Source organism: Hyperolius riggenbachi, chromosome 12 (genome assembly GCF_040937935.1).
Source record: "Hyperolius riggenbachi isolate aHypRig1 chromosome 12, aHypRig1.pri, whole genome shotgun sequence".
Lineage (NCBI taxonomy): Eukaryota > Metazoa > Chordata > Amphibia > Anura > Hyperoliidae > Hyperolius > Hyperolius riggenbachi.
Genome location: NC_090657.1, coordinates 83,299,872 through 83,326,890, shown reverse-complemented (window position 1 = coordinate 83,326,890; position 27,019 = coordinate 83,299,872). Strand labels below are relative to the sequence as shown.

Sequence of the window (27,019 nt, the reverse complement as noted above, 5' to 3'; positions counted from 1 at the left end):
CGGCGCGAGCCCCTCGGTCTCCGATGTCTTCTTCTCCACGCTGGGCTCAGAGTCCGGCTGGCTTCACTTAACTTCATATAGTTACATAGTTATTTGGGTTGAAAAAAGACATACGCCCATCAAGTTCAACCAGAGAACAAAGTATAACACCAGCCTGCTCCCTCACATATCCCTGTTGATCCAGAGGAAGGCGAAAAACCCTTACAAGGCATGGTCCAATTAGCCCCAAAAGGGAAAATAATTCCTTCCCGACTCCAGATGGCAATCAGATAAAATCCCTGGATCAACATCTTTGGGCATTACCTAGTAATTGTAGCTATGGATGTCTTTCAACGCAAGGAAAGCATCTAAGCCCCCTTTAAATGCAGGTATAGAGTTTGCCATAACTACTTCCTGTGGCAATGCATTACACATCTTAATCACTCTTACTGTAAAGAACCCTTTCCTAAATAAATGGCTAAAACGTTTTTCCTCCATGCGCAGATCATCTCCGGGGAACAGTAGAGGGCGCTCTACTGCTTAAACTTTGCCATCTGGAGTCGGGAAGGATTTTTATTTCCCTTTTGGGGCTAATTGGACCATGCCTTGTAAGGGTTTTTTCGCCTTCCTCTGGATCAACAGGGATATTTCAGGGAGCAGGCTGGTGGTGTACTTTGTTCTCTGGTTGAACTCGATGGACGTATCTCTTTTTTCAACCAAAATAACTATGTAACTTCCTGCCGGGACAGGAAGTTCAGTGAAGCCAGCCGGACTCTGAGCCCAGCGAGGAGAAGAAGACAGCGGAGAGAGCGGGGGCACGCGCTGGTGGAACAGGTAATGTATTGCAGTTAGCGTCGGTCGTCGGGCATTCGAACGCTGTTATCGACGCACTCCCAACCCGCCGGCGATCGAGCAAAATCTTCCGGGCGGATCGACAGGAACGATTGATTTCGGACGGAAATCGATTGTTCTGTCAGCGTTTGCGCAACAATTTTACAGCAGATTTGATCACAGTGATTGAATTTGCTGTATATCGGCGGGAAAATCGTTAGGTGTATGGGCCCCTTTAAAGTATTAGAGACACAGGATCAGCAGGAGAGTCAGGGAACTGGTATTATTTTAAAAAGAAAAATCCATATGCTTCTCAGTTTAGGTTCCCTTTAAGGCTAATTGGCCCAAGCCATCTAAAGCCCCATCTACACCATACAATTTTTTGTCTGATTCGATTCAATCAGACATATCCGAACGGGATTCGATTCAATTTGCCATGGCAAATTGAATCGAATCCCGATCGGACATGTTGGATTGAATCGAATCAATGAATCGAATCAAATCGAATAAATATAAATAAATATTGTATGGTGTAGATGGGGCTTAAAGGTTTTTCCCATTCCTCTGGATCAACTTGGATATGTGCGGGTGCAGTATAGTGTTGTGCACAGGGCTGTGGAGTCAGTCCAAAAATCCTCCGACTCCTCAGTTTAGGATTACACCGACTCCGACTCCACGACTCCGACTCCTCTAATTTGCATATTACAATTTTGTTGATTAAAAGTATGTAACATGAAATTCGTCTCTTAACTGCCAACGCTTAGGAATTTTACAAGACAACTGAAGTGAGAAGGATATGTAGACTACTATATTTATTCTCTTTAGACTAAAACTAGTCCTTGGTAAGAGTACTTGTAAAAGGTACAAACCGGAACAAAGAACATCTATCAGGCCCTAGGCAATGTAAGTGTGGGTACATGTAAGAATGATGTGCAGGTACTCTGCAGGGGAATGAGGAGATTGTAAACAGACAACACCTCTGTGTTCAATGTGCACAGCATTCTCAGTGGATTCCCTGCAGCTCTGTTGGGAGTGCATATGTAGAGTATAGTACTACTGTGTAACAAAGTAAACCTGAGACAGATGAAATTCAAGTTTTATACATACCTGGGGCTTCCTCCAGCCGCCTTCAGGATAATCAGTCCCTCATTGTCCTCCACCACCTGGATCTTCTGCTATGAGTCCAGGTACTTGAGCCAGTCAGGCGTAGTGCGCATGCACACACTCCGCCGCCAGGAGCATACTACACCTGTGCAGCACTATTGCGCAGGTGCAGAATGTTCCTGGCTGTGGGAGCGGCATGCGGCCGGACAGCGCTGACTGGCTGAATTACCAGGACTCATAGCAGAAGATCCGGGTGGTGGAGGACAACGAGGGACTGATTAGCCTGAAGGGGGCTGGAGGAAGCCCCAGGTATGTATAAAACTTTACTTTTCATCCGTCTCAGTTACCCTTTAATTTGTAGTCACCAAACCAAATTTTAATAACATATCACATTATTTGATTTCATCAGCAAAGGGAGTGCATACATTTGCATAAATCAGCATCAATGCAGAATTATTTCCATCTCGTTGACCATCTCTATTAGTGACACAGCTACACATCAGGCTTTATTCTTACAGCATAGATGTTATTTAGTATATATGTTACGGCCAAAACCAGAAATCGGCCAATTCTAGAATTGGCCGGCCGTTTCTAGAACTGGCCGATTTGACGTCGGCCAAAGTCCAAAATGCTGGGAATTTCTGACATTGGCCGGCCAGTTCTAGAAACGGCCAAAGTCAGTCGGCCAAAGTCCAAAACGCACAAATCCCAGAACATCGCGGGGGTCCGGTCACCATGAATGGCACTCGGAACTTCCTCTCTGCTCTGAAAGATGCACAACAGCATAATAACCTTCACAGGAAAAAAAAACGGAAGCAGACAAATTTATCATTCTGCGCTTTAAAATTAGCTGCTCTGCCGTGGCAGTCGAGTAACACAGGGGAGAGATCAAATTACAGTGGTGATTAGTCATGGCTGGGTGCGCTTCTCTGGCGCTTTGCATGGCTGGGGGCTTTTCTGGGTGCTTTGCATGGCTGGGGGGGGGCTCGCTGGGCGCTTTGCAGCGTGGGGGGGGGGGGAAGTAGGGGGGCTGCGCACTTTGCATGGCTGGGGTGCTTCACTAGGTGCTTTGCATGGCTGGGGGCTTTTCTGGGTGCTTTGCATGGCTGGGGGTGCTTTGCATGGCTGAGGGGGGGCTCGCTGGGCGCTTTGCAGCGTGGGGGGGAAAGTAGGGGGGCTGCGCACTTTGCATGGCTGGGGGGGCTTCACTGGGCACTTTGCATTGCTGGGGGCGCTTGCATGGCTGGGGGGGGGGGGGGGGGAGGGCTGCGCACTTTGCATGACTGGGGTGCTTCACTAGGTGCTTTGCATGGCTGGGGGGGTGGCTTCGCTGGGTGCTTTGCATGGCTGGGGGGGGGGGGGGGCTGCGCACTTTGCATGGCTGGGGTGCTTCACTAGGTGATTTTCATGGCTGGGGGGCTTCACTGGGAACTTTGCATCGCTGGGGGGGGGGGGGGGGAGGGCTGCGCACTTTGCATCGCTGGGGGGGGCTTCACTGGGCACTTGCATTGCTGGGAGGTGCTTTGCATGGCTGGGGGGGGGGGCGCTTTTTGTGTGCTTTGATTGGCTGGGGGGGGCGCCTTTAGTGTGTGCTTTGCATGGCCGGGAGAGTTGCCTGCACTACTCACAGACCTCAGATCAGGGCGACCGAAGAGGCGGGGAGAAGCGGAGAGAGGCAGAGCAGCGCGCACGCTACCCGCCCGGACCTGTACACTTCACATGCGGAAGTGCCAAATGACAGGCGCTTCCGCACTGAAGTGTTCACGTCCTGCGGGTGACTTGTGCGCTTTGCCTCTCTCCGCCTCTCCGGTCCGGTCGCCCTGATCTGAGGTTTGATTAGTGCAGGCAGCGGGGGGGGGGGGGGAGGGGGAGAACCGAGGGAGCAGGACTTCGGGACTTGGCCGGCCACATACAGCCACAACGAGTTCTGGCCGGCCAAAGTCCGAAATAAGGGTACATTTTGCACATTGGCCGCATGAGCCGGCCACTTCTCGTTTTGACCGGCCAGAACCCGAAGTGGCCAGACTTCGGGTTCTGGCCGTAACATATATAAGAGATTCCTGTGTACACATCATGTATACAGTCACAATCAGATATGTATATCTGACCTTAAAAATACGGGGACTGCTTTATTGAAGCAGCACAAGTAACTAATTTTGATTGGTTTATTTCATTTTTGTGGACTAAGCACAGCTATTACTGTATATATACATTATTTTGATGACCATTATCCGAGAAATAGACCATTTTATCATATTTTCTATTTTAATTACAGTTACAAATTCATTCGGAGTCACAGTCGGTGCATTTTTTCCCGACTCCGACTCCAGGCACCCAAAATTGCCCGACTCCGACTCCACAGCCCTGGTTGTGCAAATGGTTTATTTTGTTTTGCTGGATGTCTTTTTATTTTTTTTTAGCATTGGCCTCCTAGGCTTTACTGCTTAAATCGTAACCTACTAAGATACATACATAAAAAAGGCACTGACACAATAGTTACACCTGCCCTTATATGCTTTCATGAACGTTCTATATTGTTTACAGTGAGATTAAAGTTTGACCAAAACTGTTGAAGACTAACCAAATGGTCAGTTAATGTAATGCAACCCAAAGTGCTATTTTCTATTTATATGGTGAATTCTGGTTAGCTCTGCCCTGGAGAAAGGAATGCCAGCAATGTCCCACCTTAGTAGTGTAACTGCTGTGAAAGGCTATTGTATAACAAGTGTTCTCTCTGAATGCCACACTGCAGGGTTCCCTCTGAAAGGGCAGCACCTTTCCAGGAATTCAATGGTGTTTACAGTCTAAATATCAGCAATTGTTCTACAGCACTCCAGACATCAGAGGATAATCAGATGTGGAGATATACCATGCCTGTGTCTGGCATTAAAGAAAACCTGTACTAAAAAAATTCCCCTGGGGGGTACTCACCTCAGTAGGGGGAAGCCTCTGGACCCTATCGAGGCTTCCCCCATCCTCCTGTGTCCCACGGCAGTCTCGCTGCAGCCGCCGGAACGCACAGGCGACAATTGTCGCGCTGTGCAATATTTACCTTTTCTGGCTCCAGCGGGGGCGCTGTTGCGGCTCTTCCCACGGAGATAGACGAAAATAGCCAGTCTCCGCCGGGTCCGCTCTACTGCGCAGGAGACTTGCGCCTGCACAGTAGAGCGGCCTGACGGAGATCAGCTATTTTCGCCTATCTCCGTGCAGAGAGCGGATACTGTGCTGGAGCCACGGAGGTAAATATTTACATCGCCGCCGCTCCGGGAGGATTTTTGCTGCCACCGTGGGATTGAGGAGGACGGGGGAAGCCTCAATAGAATCCGGAGGCTTCCCCCACCCGAGATGAGTACCCCCAGGGGAGGTTTTTTCGTTACAGATTTTCTTTAACCATTTCGGCCCGCATGGATTTTTCATCTTGTGCATCAGAGCAATTTTCACCTCCCATTCATTCGCTAATAACTTTATTACTACTTATCACAATTTATTACTCTATATCTTGTTTTTTCCGCCACTAATCAGGCTTTCTTTGGGTGGTACATTTTGCTAAGAATTATTTTTTTTTATAAATGCATTTTAACAGGAATATTAAGAAAAATGGAAAAAATGTCTGTTTTCAGCCATTATAGCTTTAAAATAATACATGCTACCATAATTAAAACCTATGTATTTTATTTGCCCATTTTCTCGGTTATTACACCATTTAAATGTTGTCCCTATCACAATGTATGGTGCCAATATTTTATTTGGAAATAAAGGTGCATTTTTTTCAGTTTTGCGTCCATCACTATTTACAAGCTTATAATTTAAAAAAAATACTAAACCTGGTGCGTCCATATTCCAGGAGCGTCTTGTACATGTCCTTCTGTGTGTCCTCGTGTGCTCCTGTGCCCCCCCATATCCCCATGTGTCCGCATGTGCCCCCATGTGTCCTTCTGTGCCTCCCATGTGTCCTTCTGTGTGTCCTCATGTGCCCCCCATGTGTCCTTCTGTGCCCCCTATGTGTCCTCATGTGTCCTCTGTGTTCTCCTGTGTGTCCTCATGTGCCCCCCATGTGTCCTTCTTTGACCCCCATGTGTCCTCCTGTGCCCCCCCCCCCCCATGTGTCCTGGGTGTGCTCATGTGCCCCCATGTGTCTTTCTGTGCCCCCCATGTGTCCTCATTTGCCCCCCTGCCTTCCTCCCTCCTGCCTTCCTGAGTCTCCTGGCCCCCCATGGAGTGTCAATAGCAGCGGCAACTTACCTTTGGCAGGCTCCCGCGCTTATCCTAGATCATTGCGCTGCCCCCCGCTAGCCTCTTCTTGCCTCCCCCCTGCTTATCTGGTGGCTGGATGGTGTAATGGTTAAGGGCTCTGCCTCTGACACAGGAGACCAGGGTTCGAATCTCAGCTCTGCCTGTTCAGTAAGCCAGCACTTATTCAGTAGGAGACCTTTGGCAAGTCTCCCTAACACTGCTACTGCCTATAGAGCGTGCCCTAGTGGCTGCTGCTCTGGAGCTTTGAGTCCGCCAGGAGAAAAGCGCAATATAAATGTTATTTGTCTTGTCTTATCTGCCTCCCCGGGTAGGGCAGCGCAATGATCTAGGATCAGCGCGGGAGCCTGCCAAAGGTAAGTTGCCGCCGCTATTGACACTCCATGGGGGGGCCAGGAGACTCAGGCGGGAGGAAGGCAGGCACAGAAAGTCAGGGAATCCCCGACGTGGCGGTTCGTATCGGCGGACGTTAGTAAGTCTGGCATTCCCTGCATTTGCCGTATAAGACGCAGGGACTTTTTCTCCCCATTTTTGGCGACAAATACGGTATTTGTTTTTTTTTTTTTAATTGTAATTTTTTTTTTCATTAAAATTTATTTGGGTCATTTTTTGGTGTTGGGAAATAAACAGTTAATTTTTTATGTTATAATATGTATAAATTGGCATGAAAAATGTATGTAGATGTAGTTTTACTATTTGGCCAGCAAGAAGCTCCCGTTCCATCACATCCCAAAGATGCTCTATTGGGATGAGATCTAGTGACTGTGGGGGCCATTTTAGTACAGTGAACTCATTGTCATGTTCAAGAAACCAATTTGAAATGATTCAAGCCTTGTGACATGGTGCATTAACCTGCTGGAAGTAGCCATCAGAGGATGGGTACATGGTGGTCATGAAGGGTTGGACATTGTCAAAAACAATGCTCAGGTAGCCTGTGGCATTTAAATTTTGCCCAATTGGCACTAAGGGGCCTAAAGTGTGCCAAGAAAACAGCCCCCACACCATTACCACCAGCCTGCACAGTGGTAACTAGGCATGATGGATCCATTCTGTTTACACCAAATTCTGACTATCGAGACTCATCAGACTAGGCAACATTTTTCCAGTCTTCAACTGTCCAATTTTGGTGAGCTCGTGCAAATTGTAGCCACTTTTTCCTATTTGTAGTGGAGATGAGTGGTACCCGGTGGGGTCTTCTGCTGTTGTAGCCCATCCACCTCAAGGTTGTGCATGTTGTGGCTTCACAAATACTTTGCTGCATAACTCGGTTGTAACTATTATTTCAGTCAAAGTTGCTCTTCTACAAGCTTGAATCAGTCAACCCATTCTCCTCTGACCTCTAGCATCAACAAGGCATTTTCGCCCACAGGACGGCCGCATACTGGATGTTTTTCCATTTTCACACCATTCTTTGTAAACCCTAGAAATGGTTGTGCGTGAAAATCTCAGTAACTTAGTAGATTTTGAAATACTCAGGCCGGCCTGTCTGGCACCAACAACCATGCCAGCTCAAAACTGCTTAAATCACCTTTCTTTCCTATTCTGACATTCAGTTTGGAGTTCAGGAGATTGTCTTGACCAGGACCACACCCCTAAATGCATTGAAGCAATGGTTGATTAGATAATTGCATTAATGAGAAAGGCACGGTTCATTCTTGCAGTTTGATGAAATACTTACCGGTGGCACGGGTCCGTTCCGGTCCATTCTGAGAACATCCGTTCTGAAAACATCCGTTCGCCATCAGGATCCGGTCAGATCACGTTCAGTTTTCATCCGGATCTCCTTCCGTTCTTCATGCGTCCTGAATCCGTTTCCGTTTTCAAAGAGGGGCCTGGAAGGTCTGGAAAAGCGCTGGAGTCCTTCTTGGGGAGAGCCTGCTGTGCGGACATCTTCCTCCTCGTCCCGCAGGGCCCTGCGTCTGGATGGTCAGGTCCTTCCGTCCTGGACTGTGTTCTGGGGTGGCTGTGGAGAGGGTGGGGGCTGTCCGGCGCTGGGTACATCCACATGGCCGCCTGCACCATAGAGAACCCCACAGGAAGTGGGGTAGGACGTCCGGCTTACATCCGGAAGTGTGTTGTGCACTTCCGTTTCCCATCAGTTCCTGTTGTGCTGGATTTCTTGTCCGGATCCGGTCCGGCCGCGGTGGACGGAGGACCGGTCCGGAAAATTGGAGCAGGTTGGAAAATTCCAGACCGCAGGCCGGATCCGGAGGAACGGACGAGTGCGCACAGGCCCATTGATTAACAATGGACCCTTAATCGTCCGTTCCATTTGCGGACTTTGCGGTCCGGCTGCAGTCCGCAAAATAACGCAAATGTGAACCGGGCCAAACTGAACAGGTGTTCCTAATAATCCTTTAGGTGAGTGTATATAGATTATCTATACACATCACAGCAGTGATTCTCAAACTTTTCCAACACAGTGCATCCTTCAATGACCACCATAGACCACGGAATACTGGTATGCTGGCGCTATATAAATCAATAATAATAATAGATCACTTCAAAAAATCCTGGAGCACATGTGCATGCTATACCCTATTTGCTACTAAATTGATTGTTGGAGCAGCAGAGTCAGCCATACTATCCCAGGGAAAAAAACACATATAAGTAGATAAATACTTGTCCTACTTACATATCATGTATTGTACTGTCCACATGTTGATTTCATTGAATATTATATAGCAAATAAAGTGAAAACTGTTCCTGGCATTTTCCATTTTTACTTCGACCAACTGAAGCCAATCTTGATGTCATTTCCTCCGTTAGGCCTCCTTCACATCATGACACGCAGATGGCCGTACGATCGCACGCCATCTACGCCGCTTATGCACTGTTAAACCCATTACAGAACTCATGCAGCAGTACATGCGGACAGAAGGCATACAGCGGTACGCAAGTGCATCATATCGCATCGCACTGCAGCGCTGTGCCTATGATGTGAACGTCAAAAGGGCTGTCTATGCCCACCTGCCGTTCTTGCATGTCGCACATCATACACGCTTCCAAATGCGCACAGAAGCAAGTCATGATGTGAACGAGGTCTTACTCTTTTTTTTTTTTCTCCTAGAAACTGCACTGTCTTATTTAGCTTGCTTTGTGAACACATGTGAGCACAGCATAGCTCAGTGGTCAGGAACTTTTTTGGCTGAGAGAGCCATAAACGCCACAGATTTTAAAATGTAATTCTGTGAGAGCCATACAATATGTTTCATACTGGGACTATGCGCATGCGCAGCACGTCTGACACGTCTACAGCTTCTCAACATCAGCAATTTTCCTGAGAGCCAGACAGGAGAAATACCTACTAGTGTACAATTAGCTAGCTGACTTAGGGGTTGATTCACTTTGTAGGGTGAGATCCCTGCACTTTGGCCCAATAGGCTGCCTGTCATGTGGCCCTATTGGGCCAATCAAAGTGTGGGATCTCATCCTACAAAGTCACTGGACCCGATAGGGTCCAGAGTGGAACAATTGGATCAGCTGTTTGTTTTGGGGTAGCACGAGTAAGTTAACAGTGCATGCTACAGCAGTAGTGTGCCTACTTGGAAAATGTTATTTGCGCTGCCACACTAAGCTAGGTTGCTTGAGCAGTGTAGCTTAGTGAATTAACCCCTACTGATTTGTATGTAGTATAATAAATACGGAGCAGTGGGTAAACAGAATTTGATTTTGTGGCTGACAATACCGATTTAAACATATGAAGCTCGAGTCTTAAAACGGGCTGTGCAGAGCAACACAACTTTCTAGTTAAGTACAATGTAATGCTTGAACTGACATAAAAAGATTAATGTGCGTTAAACAAGCAACACGTGTTATGTGTGTAACGCAAAGTGCGCTATAAAGTGCTGAAATTGATTAGGAATCGGCCTTGTGATGTCGCATCCGCCGCTATCCCCCTAATGTGTAGTGTCCCCTCCGGGGCCCAGTGCAAGCTATACATTCATTACCTGTCCGTGGCCGCCACTTGTCCTCTCCTGGCTCCGGCCTCTCCGTTCTCCATACACGCGCACCCAATGTATTTGCATAGTAACGTGGGCACGTGTGTGACGTCTGATGTGACACGCGCGCCCTTACTAGGCCACCGCGTGGGGCACGCGTGTATGGAGAATGGAAGAAGTCTGGAGCCAGCGGAGAACAAGTGGCAGCCACAGACAGGTAATGTATAGCTAGCACTGGGCACCGGGGGGACACATTACACATCAGGGGGGCAGTGCCGGGGGTTTGTTGCTTGTCCCGATATCGTTCACCGTTACTGCTGCGCACCCGATCAAGCAAGTCGGCCCTACATCTTGCCGCATGTGTGATCGACTAATGTGATTAATGTTGGCCTAAAATTGGTTGCATTGTCAGTCGGGCATGCACTGGCGGCACCGATTTTCTTCCGATTCGATAGTGGTCCTTTTAAAGAGCGTCTGAAGCGTCCCTAAATCACTGTTTTTATTTCACAATACTGTTAGGCATGATTGCCCTACCTGAAACGCCGCATCCCCGCGGCTGCAGTCTCAATTAATCCACCGTAATCCCCTGGCCAAGATTAGGGGATCGCTTCCTGTAGAGGCAGAGCTTTGAGCAGTAGCTCTGCCTCTACTCCATCAATCTGCGCGGATCTCCGCCTCCTCCTGTCCCTCTCAGTCTTCTTTCACTGAGAGGGGCAGGTAGAGGTGGCGATCATCGCAGATTGATTGGACTGGATGCAGAGCAACAGCCCAAAAGCTCTGCCTTCCCTGTGGTTTTGGGGGGATTAATGGATATTTCAGCAGTGGGATGTGGCGTTTCAGAGGGGGCAATAATGCTTAACAGGGATGTGAAGTAAAACAGTGATTTAGGGAGGCTTCAGAGTCTAGGCGATGGACACATTTGAAGGTTAAAACAGTATTTTTGCCTAGACTTCAACTTAAACAAACAATGCAGTAACCAAAGTAAGCATAATGACTTTTTTTTACCATACCTTATATTTCTGGATTTCAGCTTCTAGCTTTTGTGGATTTCCCATTTCCTCTTCTCCTGTCAATTCAAATTCCTAGAGAAAGGTGGTAGACATAAGTTGTAGTCTCCGCTAAAAAATCCTTCTGTTCACTATTCCTCAATGTAGGTACGACATCATCATGGATATTGTGTTATGTCATCAATCTCTAATCACAGCTTCCACATGTCTAATGCTGGGTACACACAGTATGATTTTGTGTGCAATTTTCTGACCCGATCGTTTTTTCTGCACGAATCTGCACTCGACTCTCTGATCTTCATTCGTTTTTCTTATCTTTTTCCATTCACTTCTATGAGAAATCGAGCGCGGAAACGATCGGAAGCAATATCGAAAAGATTTTATTAATCGGATGCATCTATCGCACGGAAAATCGTAAATCGTACCGTGTGTATTAGGCATTATGTTCTTCTATACCAGGGGTTCCTAACCTGGGGACTACGCAATCTATGGAAATTTATGAAAAAATTTCATCAGGCTGGAAAAGTCGAATGGAAAGAATTAATATCTCAAAATGTAGTTTTTTCTTTTAGTTATGTAGTTACAAAAACCAGCAGTACCCTTAAATTTGTGTATACAAATTTCTAAATACAAATCAAAGAAATTTTGCTACGTTGTTACAGAATGTCAATGCAGTCTTCAGTCTTCAAAATACGGTACATCCCCTGAGGTTTTATGATAGCTAAATGGGTCCACAGCATAAATAAAATTAAAGAGGAGTTGTCAGTCATACTATCTCAGGAAAAACCCTACATATATACAAGTAGATAAATACTTGCTCTACTTACATAACATATGTATTGCACTGTCCACATTTTGATTTCAGTGATTTTTCTTCAGTAAAAAAAAAAGAAAAGAGAAAATCCTTCTTAAAGAGGAGCTGTAACGTCAAAACGTCCCCTGGGGGGTACTCACCTCGGGTGGGGGAAGTCTCAGGATCCTGATGAGGCTTCCCACGCCGTCCTCCGTCCCTCGGGGGTCTCGCTGCAGCCCTCCGTACAGCGGCGACGTAAATATTTACCTTCCCGGCTCCTGCGCAGGCGCTCTGGTGGCTGCCGGCTCCGAAGTAGGCGGAAATACCCAATCGCCGTCGGGTCTGCTCTACTGCGCAGGCGCAAGTCTCCGGCGCCTGCGCAGTAGAGCGGACCCGACGGAGATCGGGTATTTCCGGCTATTTCCAAGCCGAAAGCAGCCACAGCGCCCCCGCTGGAGCCTGCAAAGGTAAATATTGATTTGACAGTCAGGTCTGTCACCGGCTGTTCGGAGGGCTGCAGCGAGACCCCCGTGGGACAGAGGACGGCGTGGGAAGCCTCATTAGGATCCGGAGGCTTCCCCCACCCGAGGTGAGTACCAACCAGGGGATGTTTCTGATGTTACAGAGTCTCTTTAAGGTGCGTACACACATGCGACTATAGTAGTTTGAAACGATCATTCCCTGATCATTTCAAACGACGATCGTTTAAAAAAAAGCAGCCAACGACCATTAAGTCTAACGACGGACAAGCTAGAGCATTAAAAACGAACGAACGATCTAGCTTGGCGGATTTTTTCCAACGACGATCGTTTGCAAAAGTAGTACATCGTTGGAAAACGGTCGTTCGTGCTAGGCTTGACATGCGCATTTCGCTATTTCGCCATAGAACTTTTTATTTTTATGTGCAAGCGCAATAGTTGCTTTACTTGATGTAACGTTCGTTCTAACAATCAGATCGTTACACACTTTTAAAAACTAACTTTACTTAGGTCGTTCTTTCGTCAATTAAAAGTTCGTTCGTCGTTCACAACGAACGATCGCTGTCGTATGTGTGTACGTAGCTTTAGCATTTCCCATTTTAACTGTGGCTATTTAGAAGCCAATCCTGATGTCATTTCCTCCCTTACTCTCCTCTGTCTGATTGTGTATGCATTGCCCGCTCTCCAATATAGAAAGTGCATTGTCTCAGCATGAAAATTATTGGTCAATCAGAATAGAACAGAGGTGTGGGAGGGGAAAACAGGAGGGAAAGAGGCTTCAGCCAATCAGGCTGCATTAGTTAAGTCTGAGGGGAAGTGGAGAAGCAAAAGACCCAGCATGCCCTGCAAGTAACAGAGATTTGAACTTTTGGATTGCCTGGTTAGTATCCTTATTACTGGTTTACCAGATAAAAAATAAATAATTGATTTTGATTTTATGTCCGACAGTTACACTTTAAAGTAGTTACACTAATATAAAAAAAAAAAACTGTAAAATTTAAAATACATGCATATAAAGTGCTTTTCTCTGAGTAAAATGCTCTATAATTACCTTTCTCATAGGTTGCTGACACTTACAGTAGGTAGTAAAAAACTAACAGATGTGACAGATTTTGGATTAGTCCATCTCCTCCTGGGAGATTCACAGTATTATCTGTATTTTTTACAAAAGCACACATATACATATATATATATATATATATATATATATATATATATATATATATATATATATATATATATATATATATATATATATATATATATATATATATATATATATATATACACATACATACATACACACAAAGATGGTGGCCTCCCTACTCAGGATTGAGCAACTGCCGTTCAGTAAGTGCTTTTGTAAATATAGAAATATAACAAATACCTCAGAATCCCCCATGAGGAGATAAACAAGTCCACAACCTGTCAGATCTGTTGATTTTCATTACTTCTGGACCGTAAGTCACAGCAACATCAGAAAACATGTATTTATAGTGTCGTCTACTCTGGGGAAATCTACATTTTATTTGTATTTTAAATTGTGCAATTTTGGCCATAGTTGTCCCGTAGCTAGAGGTGGGCGAACAGTTTGGCTGTGTTAGCCGAACTGTTCGGGCTGCCCAATCTGTCATTTATCTATGCCTCTTACTACTTCCGGGTCGCAATGACCCGGAGTAGTACGTCTGCGCTGCCCGGCGGAGCGCGTCCTAGCGACGCGCTCCCGTTGCCGGGCACTTTCTGCGCATGTGCGTGACGTCACTCATGACGTCACGCATATGCGCAGAAAGTGCCCGGCAACGGGAGCGCGTCGCTAGGACGCGCTCCGCCGGGCAGCGCAGACGTACTACTCCGGGTCATTGCGACCCGGAAGTAGTAAGAGGCATAGATAAATGACAGATTGGGCAGCCCGAACAGTTCGGCTAACACAGCCAAACTGTTCGCCCATCTCTACCCGTAGCCACCCTGGCGTTCTATTTCCCCAGGATTTCCGTGCAAAAAGTGGTTCAATTAATTTCCAATAATTTTCAACCAATTTTTTTTTTTTTGCAATCAAATTTTTTTTTTATATATTTAATTAAATTCAGGTTATTGTATTGAATTCAATAAAAAATAAATAAAAAATGTGTTTGCTGCGAGAAGTTAATGATGCTGTGTGACCCTGGTGCCATCAACGCCGATTGACGGGAGACGTGATCGCAGAGGGAGAAGCAAAATCCGCCAAGGGACATGGAAGAAGGCACTGGGGAAGCTATCAGAGGTACGAGACGAGGGATCAGCACGCCAATGGTTAGTATAAGACACAGATGTATAGCCAGATGTATTATGCCGGGAATACACGGGTCGATCCGGGGGCCAATTAGCCTGCCGGATCGACCCCAGCCGCGTCCCCGCTCGTCCGCGCGGTTCGATTGCCGCTCGTCCCCGCCGGCGCTTCCTAATCAGCTGCGCCATTCCCTGCCATTGTCCGCCGGCGGGGATCGAGCGGGCGGGAGTCGAGTGGCTTGATCGGGCCAGCTGATTATTATCAGCTGGCCGGATCAGCTGGTCAATACACGTTACAGAAACGTACCGTGTATCCCCAGCATTAGCCAGAAATAGGTAGCCAGATGTATTAGCCAGATGTATTAGCCAGGAATAGGTAGCCAGATGTATTAGCCAGGAATAGGTAGCCAGATGTTTTGCCAGGTATATAGTGAGCCAGATGTTTTGCCAGGTATATAGTGAGCCAGATGTGCAGCCAGGTCTAGAGAGTCAGATGTATAGGGAGCCAGGTTTGTGGGTGCCTCTGCCCCCCCCCCCATTGCCCCCGATCCCCATACTCCCCAACTGTGGCCAGGTGTCTCTTCTGTGGGGGGCGGGTGGAGATGTCCCCCTTCTGTTCAGGCTGGTCGGGGACTCCTGTGTGTGTAGGGGGGAGATTCCCTTCTATGCGGGCTGGTGGTGACCTGCGGGGATCCTCCTGTGTGTTGAGTGTCCCCTTCTATGGAGGCTGGTCGTGGCCTGCGGGGATCCTCCTTCTGTGCGGGGGAGTTGGGTGGGTGTCCCCTTCTATGGGGGCTGGTCATGGCTGGTCGGGGACTCCCCCTTCTATGGGGGCTGTGGGTGGCCTCTCCCTCCTCTTCCCCATCACTCCCGATCCCCCATGCTCCCCCCGATTCCCCCCCCCCAGTCAGAAGCCCTGGTCTACTCACCTCCATAGAAGGGGACACCCAACACACAGAAGGAGGATCCCCGCACAGATGGAGGATCCCCGCAGGCCACCACCAGCCCGCATAGAAGTGGAATCTCCCCCCTACACACACAGGAGTTCCGGCCAGCCTGAACAGAAGGGGGACACCCCCCCCCCCCACACACACACACACGGGACACCCAACCACCTGCCCACACAGAAAGGGGAATCCCGCACGCAGCCGGCACATTCTCTGCCCCCTGGCTGCACAGGGATTCCCCAAGGTGGCTGGATGCTTGTTCTGCACGCTAGGGATAGCACAGATTGCTACCCACAGCGTACAGACAGGCATCCAGCCATCCAGGGGAATCCCTCTGATCAGTAAAAAGTGCAGAGAAACAGGAAACCTCCCTGGCGGCATGGACGAGGTCAGCTCGTCATTACCGCTTTTTACATGTTTTTCCTGGACAAACTGGTGGCACACGTTAACATTTACTGTTACTTATAAAAGGGGAGCAGCACCTGTTACACTTTTAGTAACATATGTGGCCTAATAGTGTGAGGGCTGTTTCACACCGCAGCCAATCCCATGGCGATTGCACTGCAGTTTGGCAAAACGCTAGTGAAGTGTCTCCACATGGGAGCTCCACACTGCAGTATTGTGATAGCAAAGCGGTGTATGCAGCATTCCAGGAGGGATCACGTTGAGATTTGGCATTCACCCCCCTGTGTGAAACAGCCCATACATGTGCTGCTCCCCTGCTGTTAGTACCAGTAAATTTGCTGTGTGCTGCCGGGGCACTCCATATTTACCAGCTTTTCATGCCTCAGGCCCCTTGTCCTGTACACATTCCAGTGCTTTATGAAGGATCCCAGGATGCCTCCAACATGATTTGCCTGGAAAGGGCTCCACATTCTGCTTAATCTATGTAGGTTTGTCCTTAGATGTAACCTGACCAGAAACGAACAAGTATAATGGTACCATCCGAGGTAAAAATAACTGATGAGATAAACAATTGTATAGATTTGTACTGGTTGAACTCGATGGACGTATGTCTTTTTTCAACCAAAATAACTATGTAACTATGTAACTATCCTCTTTCTCCTAAAAAAAAAAATGACTTAGATATTTTAGATAGCTCCCACTTTTATTTTATATTTTAATATAGTTTTTAAGTTTTTGCTGTTTCATTGTCTCTGCTCAATGACACCTTCATTCAGTGGCGGACACAGCCAGCAGTGGGCCCCTGTGCAAAATTGTAATTGTGGGCCCCCTATGACCTGCGGCGCGCGTAGCGCGCCCTGCGGCAAAATATGGGCGTGGCTACAACCTGTAGTGGACAGAACCTGCGGCAAAAAAATGGGCGTGGCAATGACCGGATGAGGGCGGAGCTAACTGTAACTTAAAGCGAACCCGGGGTGAGGGTTTATTTCCTTTTAAACAATACTAGTTGCCTGGCGGCCCTGCTGATCTATTTGGCTGCAGTAATAAACTGAATTACACCAGCAACAAGCATGCAGCTAATCTTCTCAGTTCTGACAATATTGTCAGAAACCCCTGACCTGCTGCATGCTTGTTCAGGGTCTATGGTTGAAAGAATAAGAGGCAGAGGACCAGCACGGCAGCCAGGCAACTGGTATTGCTTAAAAGGAGAGAAATATGGCAGCCTCAATATTATTCTCACCTCAGGTTCCCTTGAAAAGTGCAACGCAAAGACAGTGGGCCCAAGTTTTGGTGACCCTTTCCCCAGAAAATTCACATAATTGTGCAGGTTTTCTCAAGAAAATACACATATATGCCCAGAAAATACGTGCAATCATGTCGGCAGATATGCCCAGAAAATACGTGCAATCATGTCGGCAGATATGCCCAGAAAATATGTGCAATCAAGTCGGCAGATATGCCCAGAAAATACGTGCAATCAAGTCGGCAGATATGCCCAGAAAATACGTGCAATCAAGTCGGCAGATATGCCCAGAAAATACGTGCAAACAAGTCGGCAGATATGCCCAGAAAATACGTGCAAACAAGTCGGCAGATATGCCCAGAAAATACATGCAATCAAGTCGGCAGATATGCCCAGAAAATACGTGCAAACAAGTCGGCAGATATGCCCAGAAAATACGTGCAATCATGTCGGCAGATATGCCCAGAAAATACATGCAATCATGTCGGCAGATTTGCGAAGAAAATACATGCAATCATGTGGCAGACCTGCCCAGAACATACACCTGCTAATATAAATAAAACAAAAACATTTACTCACCTGCAGCAGCAGACCTCCTGTCCCAGCCTCCATCCGGCGCGCAGCTCCCATGGGTGGTTGGGTGGATAGGTAGCCTAGTGGGTGGGTGAGTGGGTGGGTGGGTTGGTAGCCTGGTGGGTGGGTGGGTAGGTAGCCTGGTGGGTGGGTGGGTAGGTAGCCGGGTGGGTAGGTAGCCTGGTGGGTGGGTGGGTAACTAGCCCGGTAGGTAGGTAGGTAGCCCGGTGGGTGGGTAGGTAGGTAGCCTGGTGGGTGCGTGGGTAGCCGGGTGGGTGGGTAGGTAGCCTGGTGGGTGGGCTGGTAACTAGCCCGGTAGGTAGCCGGGTGGGTGGTTAGGTAGGTAGCCGGGTGGGTGGTTAGGTAGGAAGCCTGGTGGGTGGGTAGCCGGGTGGGTGGGTAGGTAGGTAGCCGGGTGGGTGGTTAGGTAGGTAGCCGGGTGGGTAGGTAGGAAGCCTGGTGGGTGGGTAGGTAGCCGGGTGGGTAGGTAGGTAGCCGGGTGGGTAGGTAGGAAGCCTGGTGGGTGGGTAGGTAGCCTGGTGGGTGGGTAGGTAGGTAGCCTGGTGGGTGGGTAGGTAGCCTGGTGGGTAGGTAGGTAGCCGGGTGGGTAGGTAGGAAGCCTGGTGGGTGGGTAGGTAGCCTGGTGGGTGGGTAGGTAGGTAGCCTGGTGGGTGGGTAGGTAACCTGGTGGGTGGGTTGGTAACTAGCCCGGTAGGTAGCCGGGTGGGTGGTTAGGTAGGTAGCCAGGTGGGTGGTTAGGTAGGTAGCCGGGTGGGTGGTTAGGTAGGTAGCCGGGTAGCCGGGTGGGTGGGTAGGTAGCCTGGTGGGTGGGTTGGTAACTAGCCCGGTAGGTAGCCGGGTGGGTGGTTAGGTAGGTAGCCGGGTGGGTGGTTAGGTAGGTAGCCGGGTAGGTAGGTAGGTAGTCGGGTGGGTAGGTAGCCGGGTGGGTGGTTAGGTAGTTGAGTGGGTGGTTAGGTAGGAAGCCTGGTGGGTGGGTAGGTAGCCGGGTGGGTGGTTAGGTAGTTGGGTGGGTGGTTAGGTAGGAAGCCTGGTGGGTGGGTAGGTAGCCGGGTGGGTGGTTAGGTAGTCGGGTGGGTAGGTAGGTAGCCGGGTGGGTAGGTAGCCGGGTGGGTAGCTATCCGGGTGGGGGGCCCGACTCCTATCCTCCCTCCCTCCCTTCCTTCCTCACCTTGGGGGGCCCCCTCCCGATATGCGCGGCGGGAGAGTGAGCGGCAAATGCAGGAAGTCTTCAGGGCTCTCCAGGCATCCGCTAGAGGCCCAGCCGCTGAGTCTCCAATATGTCTCCAACTGGAGACATATTGGAGACCAAGCGGCTGGGCCTCTAGCGGATGCCTGGAGAGCCCTTCCTGCATTTGCCGCTCGCTCGCTCTCCCGCCGCGCATATCGGGAGGGGGCCCCCGAGGTGAGGGAGGGAGGGAGGATAGGAGTCGGGGGGCCCCCGGGAATAAAATAATAATAAAAAAAAAAAATATTAAAAAAAAAAAAAAAGTACTTAATGCCATGGGCCCCTGAAGAAAACGGAACTTCAGGGGCCCTCGTGCGGCGGCACGGCCTGCACGGCCGTATGTCCGCCCCTGCCTTCATTGTAATATGCCAGAGCTCAAAATCTGATGCCAGAGCTAAAAATGAACCATTGACCCTTTTTATCTTTCCTGCTCTCGGGAAGCTAGTTACTGTCAGAAAAGTGCTTTATGGTTACGCTATAGTACAATCCGGGGCAGAAACTGTCACTTGCATACCTGATGTTTAACTAATTCAGGCAGAAAAAGGAAAAAAAGGTATCCAGCAAAGTTATTTGTGTGCTTGGCATTTTTACATACACGTCTATCTCATCATTTCACAGGTCACCTTGGATGTCCTTTAAGAAAATTATGCTAGCACTGTTCTGCTTTTATGCTGTTCCTCTCCTTCTAATACCATTATAATTAGGACAATTTGTGCAGCATTTTACAGAGTATATATTGTCTGGAATCACTAACTCAGAATAAACATGCAAATCAGAAATTCTGCCTCTAAATTTGCTACACGGAAGCGCTTATACACACTAAGGTTACCAAACAGTGCTCCTGTTATAGCCTGAGGAGGCGGGCTGCGACCCACGAAACACTTGCAACACTTGGAGCCACCAATAAGGTGATTTTTTTCAAAATATATTTAACTGTGTAGTGTTCTGGGGAGGTAAGTCCACCACTATCTTCCTTTTTAAACAGTTTTTAAATTATTTCATCCTATATTGGTGCCTTTGTTCTAATATTGCTTTTGGTTAACTGAGTCCACCTTTGGTGGAGGGATAGGGTAGCACCCTTCCTTCCTGTCTACAGAGAGCGCCTTTTAACCAGAGTGGGGTCGGGCTTAATCTCTCCACCTGCAGATACAGTAATTACCTTAGTAGTAACCCTTCCTTGTGAGTACCTTTCTTTTGTTTATATTAACAAAATCTCTCTAATGCTGGATACACACGGTGCGTTCGCGCACTCTATTTCCCGCTCGATTCCCGTCGATTCGTTTATTTCCAACATGTCCGATTTGGATTTCGATGGATCATTAGGTCGATTTGACATACTTTGCATGCGAATCGACCTAACGATCCATTGAAATCCAAATCGGACATGTTGGAAATAAACAAATCGACGGGAATCGAGCGGGAAATCGAGTGCGCGAATGCACCGTGTGTATTCAGCATAAATGTTATGCCCCTCCCCTTTTTTTTGTCTGTTGCAAAATTGGACTTGCTGAGACAGGTTGACAACCATTATCTTTTCTTTTTTTGTATCCTTTTTTTTTCCTTTTCTCTTCTCTTTAATTATATTGTTTTTCTTTCTTTTTGATTTTTACATTTTTCCTTGATCTGTTTTAAAGGACAACTGAAGAGGGAGGTATATGGAGGCTGCCATGTTTATTTCCTTTTAAGCATTATCCAGTTGCCTGGCAGCCCTGCTGATCCTTTGCCTCTAATGCTAGGTACACACCATACAATTTTCTGTTATTCTGGGCATACACGGGTAGATCCGGCGACTCGATTAGCCGCTGGATCGACTCCCGCCGCGCCCCGCGGCCGCCCAGATCGATTCCCGCTCGTCCCCCCGCTAGCAATTATGCCGGGCATACACGGCTTAATTTTGCAGCTCGATTCTCCCGCTCGATCGATTCCCCGCTCAATTTCACAGGCGATTCTCTTATTTTCCGCTAGTTTTTCTTATCTTTTTCCATTGTGTTCAATGCGGAATCGAGCGGGGAAACGATCTGACAGGAGATCGGACATGTCGGAAATTATCTATCGAGCCATCTAAATGGCTCAGAATCGAGCCGTGTATTCCCATCATTAGGCATTGTTCTATTCACCATAGACCCTGAACAAGCATGCGCAGATCACGTGTTTCTGACATTATTATCTCTCTTAAGCCTCATCTACACGGTACAATTTTTCTTCAGATCAGATCTGTTAGACGGATCTATTAGATAATTTCCAACTGGTCCAATCGGATTGCATTTGATTTTGCAATAGATTTTGGGTACGTGCCAAAGCAAAATCTATCACAAAATTGATCTGAAACAATTTGGACATCTACACACGATGCAATTTCTTATTAGATCTATGTAATAGATCTGTCTATCTGATGGAAAATTGTACCGTGTAGATGAGGCTTAATATAGCTGCACACAATATTAAGTCCTTAGTAGCTGTAAGCAGTGTCCTCTTGTCAAAGGTGATAATTGCGTTCAAATATATCCTGCTCCGTTTCAATGCAATCACATGTAGAAAGGGATCTTGATTTCGCTTCTCATTAGCATCCAGTGAAGCATATGTAAGGGAAGCATAAACAAAATGCAAAAACATAGGGAGTATCGCCTGCACAACGTTCACCCTTAGTGTTCACACACTTCAAGGATTAGGTGTCACCATCTGAGTAGTAAGATGAGAGCCAATCACCCCTCTCATTGCCCGCTTACCTGCAGGATGCTTGTTCAAATGCATTCATAGGCAGCCATTGCCTCCAAGCAAAAACCTACGATCATACAAATGCTTCCCATAGTGTAAAACAATTTATTAAAAGGTCATACACCCTGCTACAAAGCTACGTACAAGATATATACTTGTCCACATCGCATATCATATAAAGCTTACAAGCCAGCCATGCATTCTCCCGCGAGTCCCGCAGCTTCCATCAGCTGCGTAGTAAAGTCCACCAAAGGTTGCGTGTGTCCCAGCTCTGCACCAGAATGTGGATGTGGTCATGGGTGGAGCCACATTTACATGAACTTAACATCAGTCTAAGTAGGCCTGCCAAGCAGCTCTCTGCATGCCCCCATAAAGGCATCACAGCGCCCGCATGGCACCACAGCACACAGTATGCCCACATAGAGGCATCACAGCGCCCGCATGGCATCACAGCACATAGTATGCCCACACAGAGGCATCACAGCACCCGGCATGGCAGCACAGCACACAGTATGCCCACACAGAGGCATCACAGCACCCGGCATGGCAGCACAGCTCACAATATGCCCACATAGAGGCATCACAGCACCCAGCATAACTGATTGATGCACCACAGCTCCCAGCATGCCCGCCATTGAGGTACCGAGCTGACTCTGCCCGGGGGACATCTGGGGCACCCCAGAATAGATCCGGGGCACATGCCCCTGATCCTTGGGGCTAGCAACGCCCCTACCGCTAGATGTAAGGGCAACTTTACACCACCCCAGCTGTGGTCCCAATCAATGTTGTCTCCAATATCTATTCAACATTAATGATTAATCTTGTTGACTTGGAGCAAGGAAGGATTCAATCCAATGCTTGACTCAGTGTAAATACAATTGGCACTGGCTTTGTATGTTTGTTTGGTAAATACAGAAGTGTTTTTGTTCTTTGCACATTACAGTTTCTGTCTGCCCTATCTTACTTGAACACACCTAACACTAGCTAGTATGTGTCATAGGAAAGGTGTGCCGATTCCTGTGCAGTGATGTCATTGCTTCTATTTAGCAGAAAGAGAGCAGCTGCAAGGCCAGATTTCTCTTCCACACCAGGTGTGTCCTCCAGTTTACTGATTATGTCTATGCAAGGCAGTCTTGTATGCAGAGACTTACAGTAAATTATTCAAGTGCTACTCCATTACTAAGATAATCCATGAAAGCCCAGTAAACAAACAGCTAAATCCTCATTGTAAATGGAAAACCAAACAAGAAAAAGAAAAACACCAATCACTCTCTGTAGCGCCTTCATAAAAGCAGCTGTAATCTTGTGCCTCTAGCCTTGACGATTACACACACAGCATGTAAACAAGGACAGGAGAAGAGAATGGAGGCTGGCACGGAATACTAAAATTAAATTGCAGTTTAATGGATACTGATAATGTCAGAAAGAGCTTGTGCCTGGTACACACAATGCAATTTTCTGTTTATTTCCGATAGGATCATTTTTCTGATTGATTTTGTATAGAAGTGATCAGAAAAACGAGTGGAAACTAGATCGGACCTGTCGGATATAATCGACTCGACTGACAATCTGATTGCATTGAGTGTATCAGGCATTAGACCTCGATCACACTTTATGCTTTGCTATGAAAATTTCAGCAACGCGTTTCAGGTGCGTTCAGAACAAACACCAGAAGTGCATAAACTGCACTGTCTGGTTTTCAGACCGCATGCGCTGTGCAGTAGAGCGATGCGCTATCGCACTGCCGCATGCATTTTTCGACAAAAAGCAGTGCTAACCCAATGTGATCAGCAAATCTGCACAGCGGTGCAGATGCCGTGTGATCGCACCTTGCATTTTGATAACCCTGCCATCTGCGCTTGACAAAGTGAACGAGGCCTTACATAGATTGTGAGTCACAAAAGTATGCAGTAGAACATTGGCCAACCCAACTGTGTTCCCTAAAGACCAGCCGCATGCATGTTTTGTAGATAGTGGTACTGCCATTTATCACTTCTTTGCGGCTGCGCAAAGCTATTCACACTTGTACACGAAGGGGAGCACAGCCACAAGAATATACCAGTATACCTGACAAGCTCTTGTCAGATATGTTCAGAAGGTCCATGCGGAGCAACACTGGGGACGAGGACGAGATGGGAAGCCTACCGTATTATCTACCGTATTTTTTCAGACTATGAGACGCCCTAGACTACGAGACGTATACTGGTTTAGAGGGCAAAAAAATATATTCTAAACCTGGTGCGTCCATGGTCCAGGAGACATGTTCTCCCCCAATTATTGTGTACTCCTGTGTTCCCGTGTTTTCTCTGCCCCTGGCTTGTCATCCGCTCTCCCTGTATGCCCTCCTCTGCCCCCCATTTATTCACTGCCCCCCCCCCCCCAAGTTTCCTCCTCTGCCCTGTGTATAACTATCAGAAGCAGCAGCGCGGCTCACCTAATCCACAACTCCATTGACGATCACAGGCCTCTCCTCTTCCTCACAGCTCCCCTAGTCTCGGCTCTAAGTTAGGGACTCCCTGTATTTAGCATATAAGACGCAGAGGGGGGGGAGTACAGGTTTGCTTAAACTGAAACAAGTGTTAGGCCCCGTTCACACTGCACGCGTTTCCAGCCGCGTTTTGGAAACGCGTGCAGGTGGCCGACACGCACGACATCAGACATTGCATAGAGTGCAATGTCTGATGTTCACACTGCATGCGTTCCGGACCTGTGTGGTCCGGGAACGCATGCTGCACGCATTTTTTGTAAAAACGCGTGGCTGTCCCATTCACTTTTCAGTGATGGGATCAGCCACGCAACGCACACAAACGCGGATGGCGTGCATTCACATGCGTTGCGTTCCGCATTGCGTGGCCATCCGCGTTTGTGATGTGAACAGGGCCTTAGACCTCTTTCACATGAGCAGCTGAAGGCGGTGAATTAAAGACCTGTCAGCTTCTCTTGTGCACCCGCCGGGTGCTTATTAGCGCTCGTTACCGGCGCTGGACAGGCGGCCCTCCCACAGAGTCATATATCAGCCTTGCTCAGATGGGACAGGTTGCGGATCTCTGTTGCGTAGTAACACCATCAGGTGTCAAGCACTGACAAGCTTGCAGTTACACATGCTGCCATTCAGCTGCACTTTAATTGCACCCAAATGGTGCTTGTGGGGTGGCTGGACAACTGGACAGGAGCATAGTTCAGCCTCCCAACTCAAACAGGCCTCAGAATGATAGCTGATGACTGTATGAGGCCTGTCCATTACAACCTGTAAAACTAACTGACTGGACAACAACTAAGCAAAGCGCTTATGCACAGGTTATAGTACTGTAACAAGCTCTGCTAGCAAATGTGATAAGTACAGATCTAGGAAAGTATTTGTACCTGAAGTTGGGCTAAACTAAAGGTAATGGCGTTTCACTATTAATTCATGCACAGAGTGTGTTGATTTGATGTAGCAGTATGATATAATTTATTGGACAACTTTAAAGCACACCTGAAGTGAGAGTGATATGGAGGCTGACATATTTATTTTTTTATTTTAAACAATACCAGTTGCCTGGCTGTCCTGCTGATCATCTGCCTCTATAGCTTTTAAGGTGCGTACACACACTCAACTTTACGCTTAATTGTCATTTAAACTGGTCGTTCAGACGTCATGTACACACTGACCAACAAAGCGGCTGATATGCTAATTTACCTAATTTACATGTCATTTAACCAACTTGATAATGGACAATGGACTCGATAGAAGAATGGACTAGATTAAACAACTGATCAAACAACTTTTTGTTTGAACGTCCATTAGTTGGACAACCTACTAGAAGTCGTTTGTATACATGTACAGACCTAACAGTCGTTTGTATACATGTACAGACCTAACAATCGTTTGTATACATGTACAGACCTAACAGTCGTTTGAACGACAGTTTGTCCTATGGATTCGCTGGGTGGATAGAGCAAACTGGCTGTTATCAGTCGCTCAAGAGTGCGTACACACGTCCAACTTTTCGTTCAAATGGCAAGTCGGACGACAAGTTGGTCGAAAAAGTTGGATGTGTGTACGTACCTTTAGCCATAGACCCTGGACAAGCAGGCAGATCAGATGTCTTACTGAAGTCTGACTGAATTACCTGCAAGCTTGTTTCAGCTGTGTGATTCAGATGCTACTGCAGCCAAATAGATGTGCAAGACTACCAAGCATTTGGTATTGTTTAAAAGGAAACCACATACCTTTCACTTCATGCTTCCTTTAAAATGGACTTGAACTCTTGCACAGGACACAATATAAACAGAGAGAAATGTGGCCTGTGTGTTTTTAGAGAGAAGAGTCTGTCTAATACCCCCTTATCTTTAAGTAATCACAAGCGTAATTTGAGCTCTCAGCGGTATCAGCACAGAAATTCATCAGTCTCAGTTGACAAAGCGAATATGTAAACACAGGATGTTAACCCTTTGTCTGCTTCCATGAAACCAGGAAGTAAACATACAGCAGATTTATTGCAAGCTTTGTATCAGCTGTAACAAAAATGTTTTTCTTTAAATATTATGCAGTTCCTTATCTTTTAGCGTAAAGAGGACGTTCCGAGTTCAGGTCCCCTTTAAAAGATTCAAACAGTAACTGGTAGTATTTTAAAATATCTAGTAATACTTACTTCAGTCTCCAATGATGTTAGTGCACAAGGTTAGTTTCATTTACAAGCAAAGGCATTACAAGCAGCTTATTTACTCCATGCTGCACAGAGGAGGGTAAAATGTTGGGCATCCCTAAGCTTACAAATGGACACACAATACCTGCGACTGGGCAGTAGCAGGAATTTGAGAGCGAAGTGTTATCTTCAGTTTCACTGAGGCTGCTTCATCTGTAGTCATCTAACAAATAACATGCGTTTAGTCAACGAAGCAACCCACGATAATGTTTAATAGGGTTTTCTGTACTGGTACATGCAACTGTTCACCAATGCAATCTTCACCCTGCCCGTAGGAAACTGATAAACCATGGTCTGAAAAATAAGCACAAGTAAAACACTGTGTCTGTGTTGGATCTTCAGCCTACTCTCTACCAAACTGCTCTGCCCTCTTAAAGGGGTTCTGTGGAGGGTTTGAAAAAAAAAACAAAAAACTGACACTTACCTGGGGCTTCGATGCAACTGTCATGTCTCGCGCAGTGCTCCTAGGATCACGCGGTCCCCACCAGGTCCCAGTCTATTTATTCGTAGCCGCAGAAAGCCTCGTACTGCGCCTGCGCAGTAAGCTCCCAG

At 47.4% G+C, this 27,019-nt stretch overlaps 1 protein-coding gene across 3 annotated transcripts in view; it reads right to left on the bottom strand.

The window, feature by feature from the left end:
• IFI35 (interferon induced protein 35) overlaps window positions 1-27,019 on the bottom strand; it is a 98,975-nt gene that overhangs the window by 55,389 nt on the left and 16,567 nt on the right. For 2 of the 3 annotated variants that reach the window (XM_068262043.1, XM_068262042.1), the window contains one exon: window positions 11,117-11,188. In XM_068262043.1, the coding sequence (XP_068118144.1) occupies window positions 11,117-11,188 (72 nt within the window). Of the gene's footprint in view, window positions 1-11,116; window positions 11,189-26,552; window positions 26,631-27,019 lie in introns of all 3 variants that reach the window. The other variant, XM_068262041.1, reaches the window with a different exon arrangement.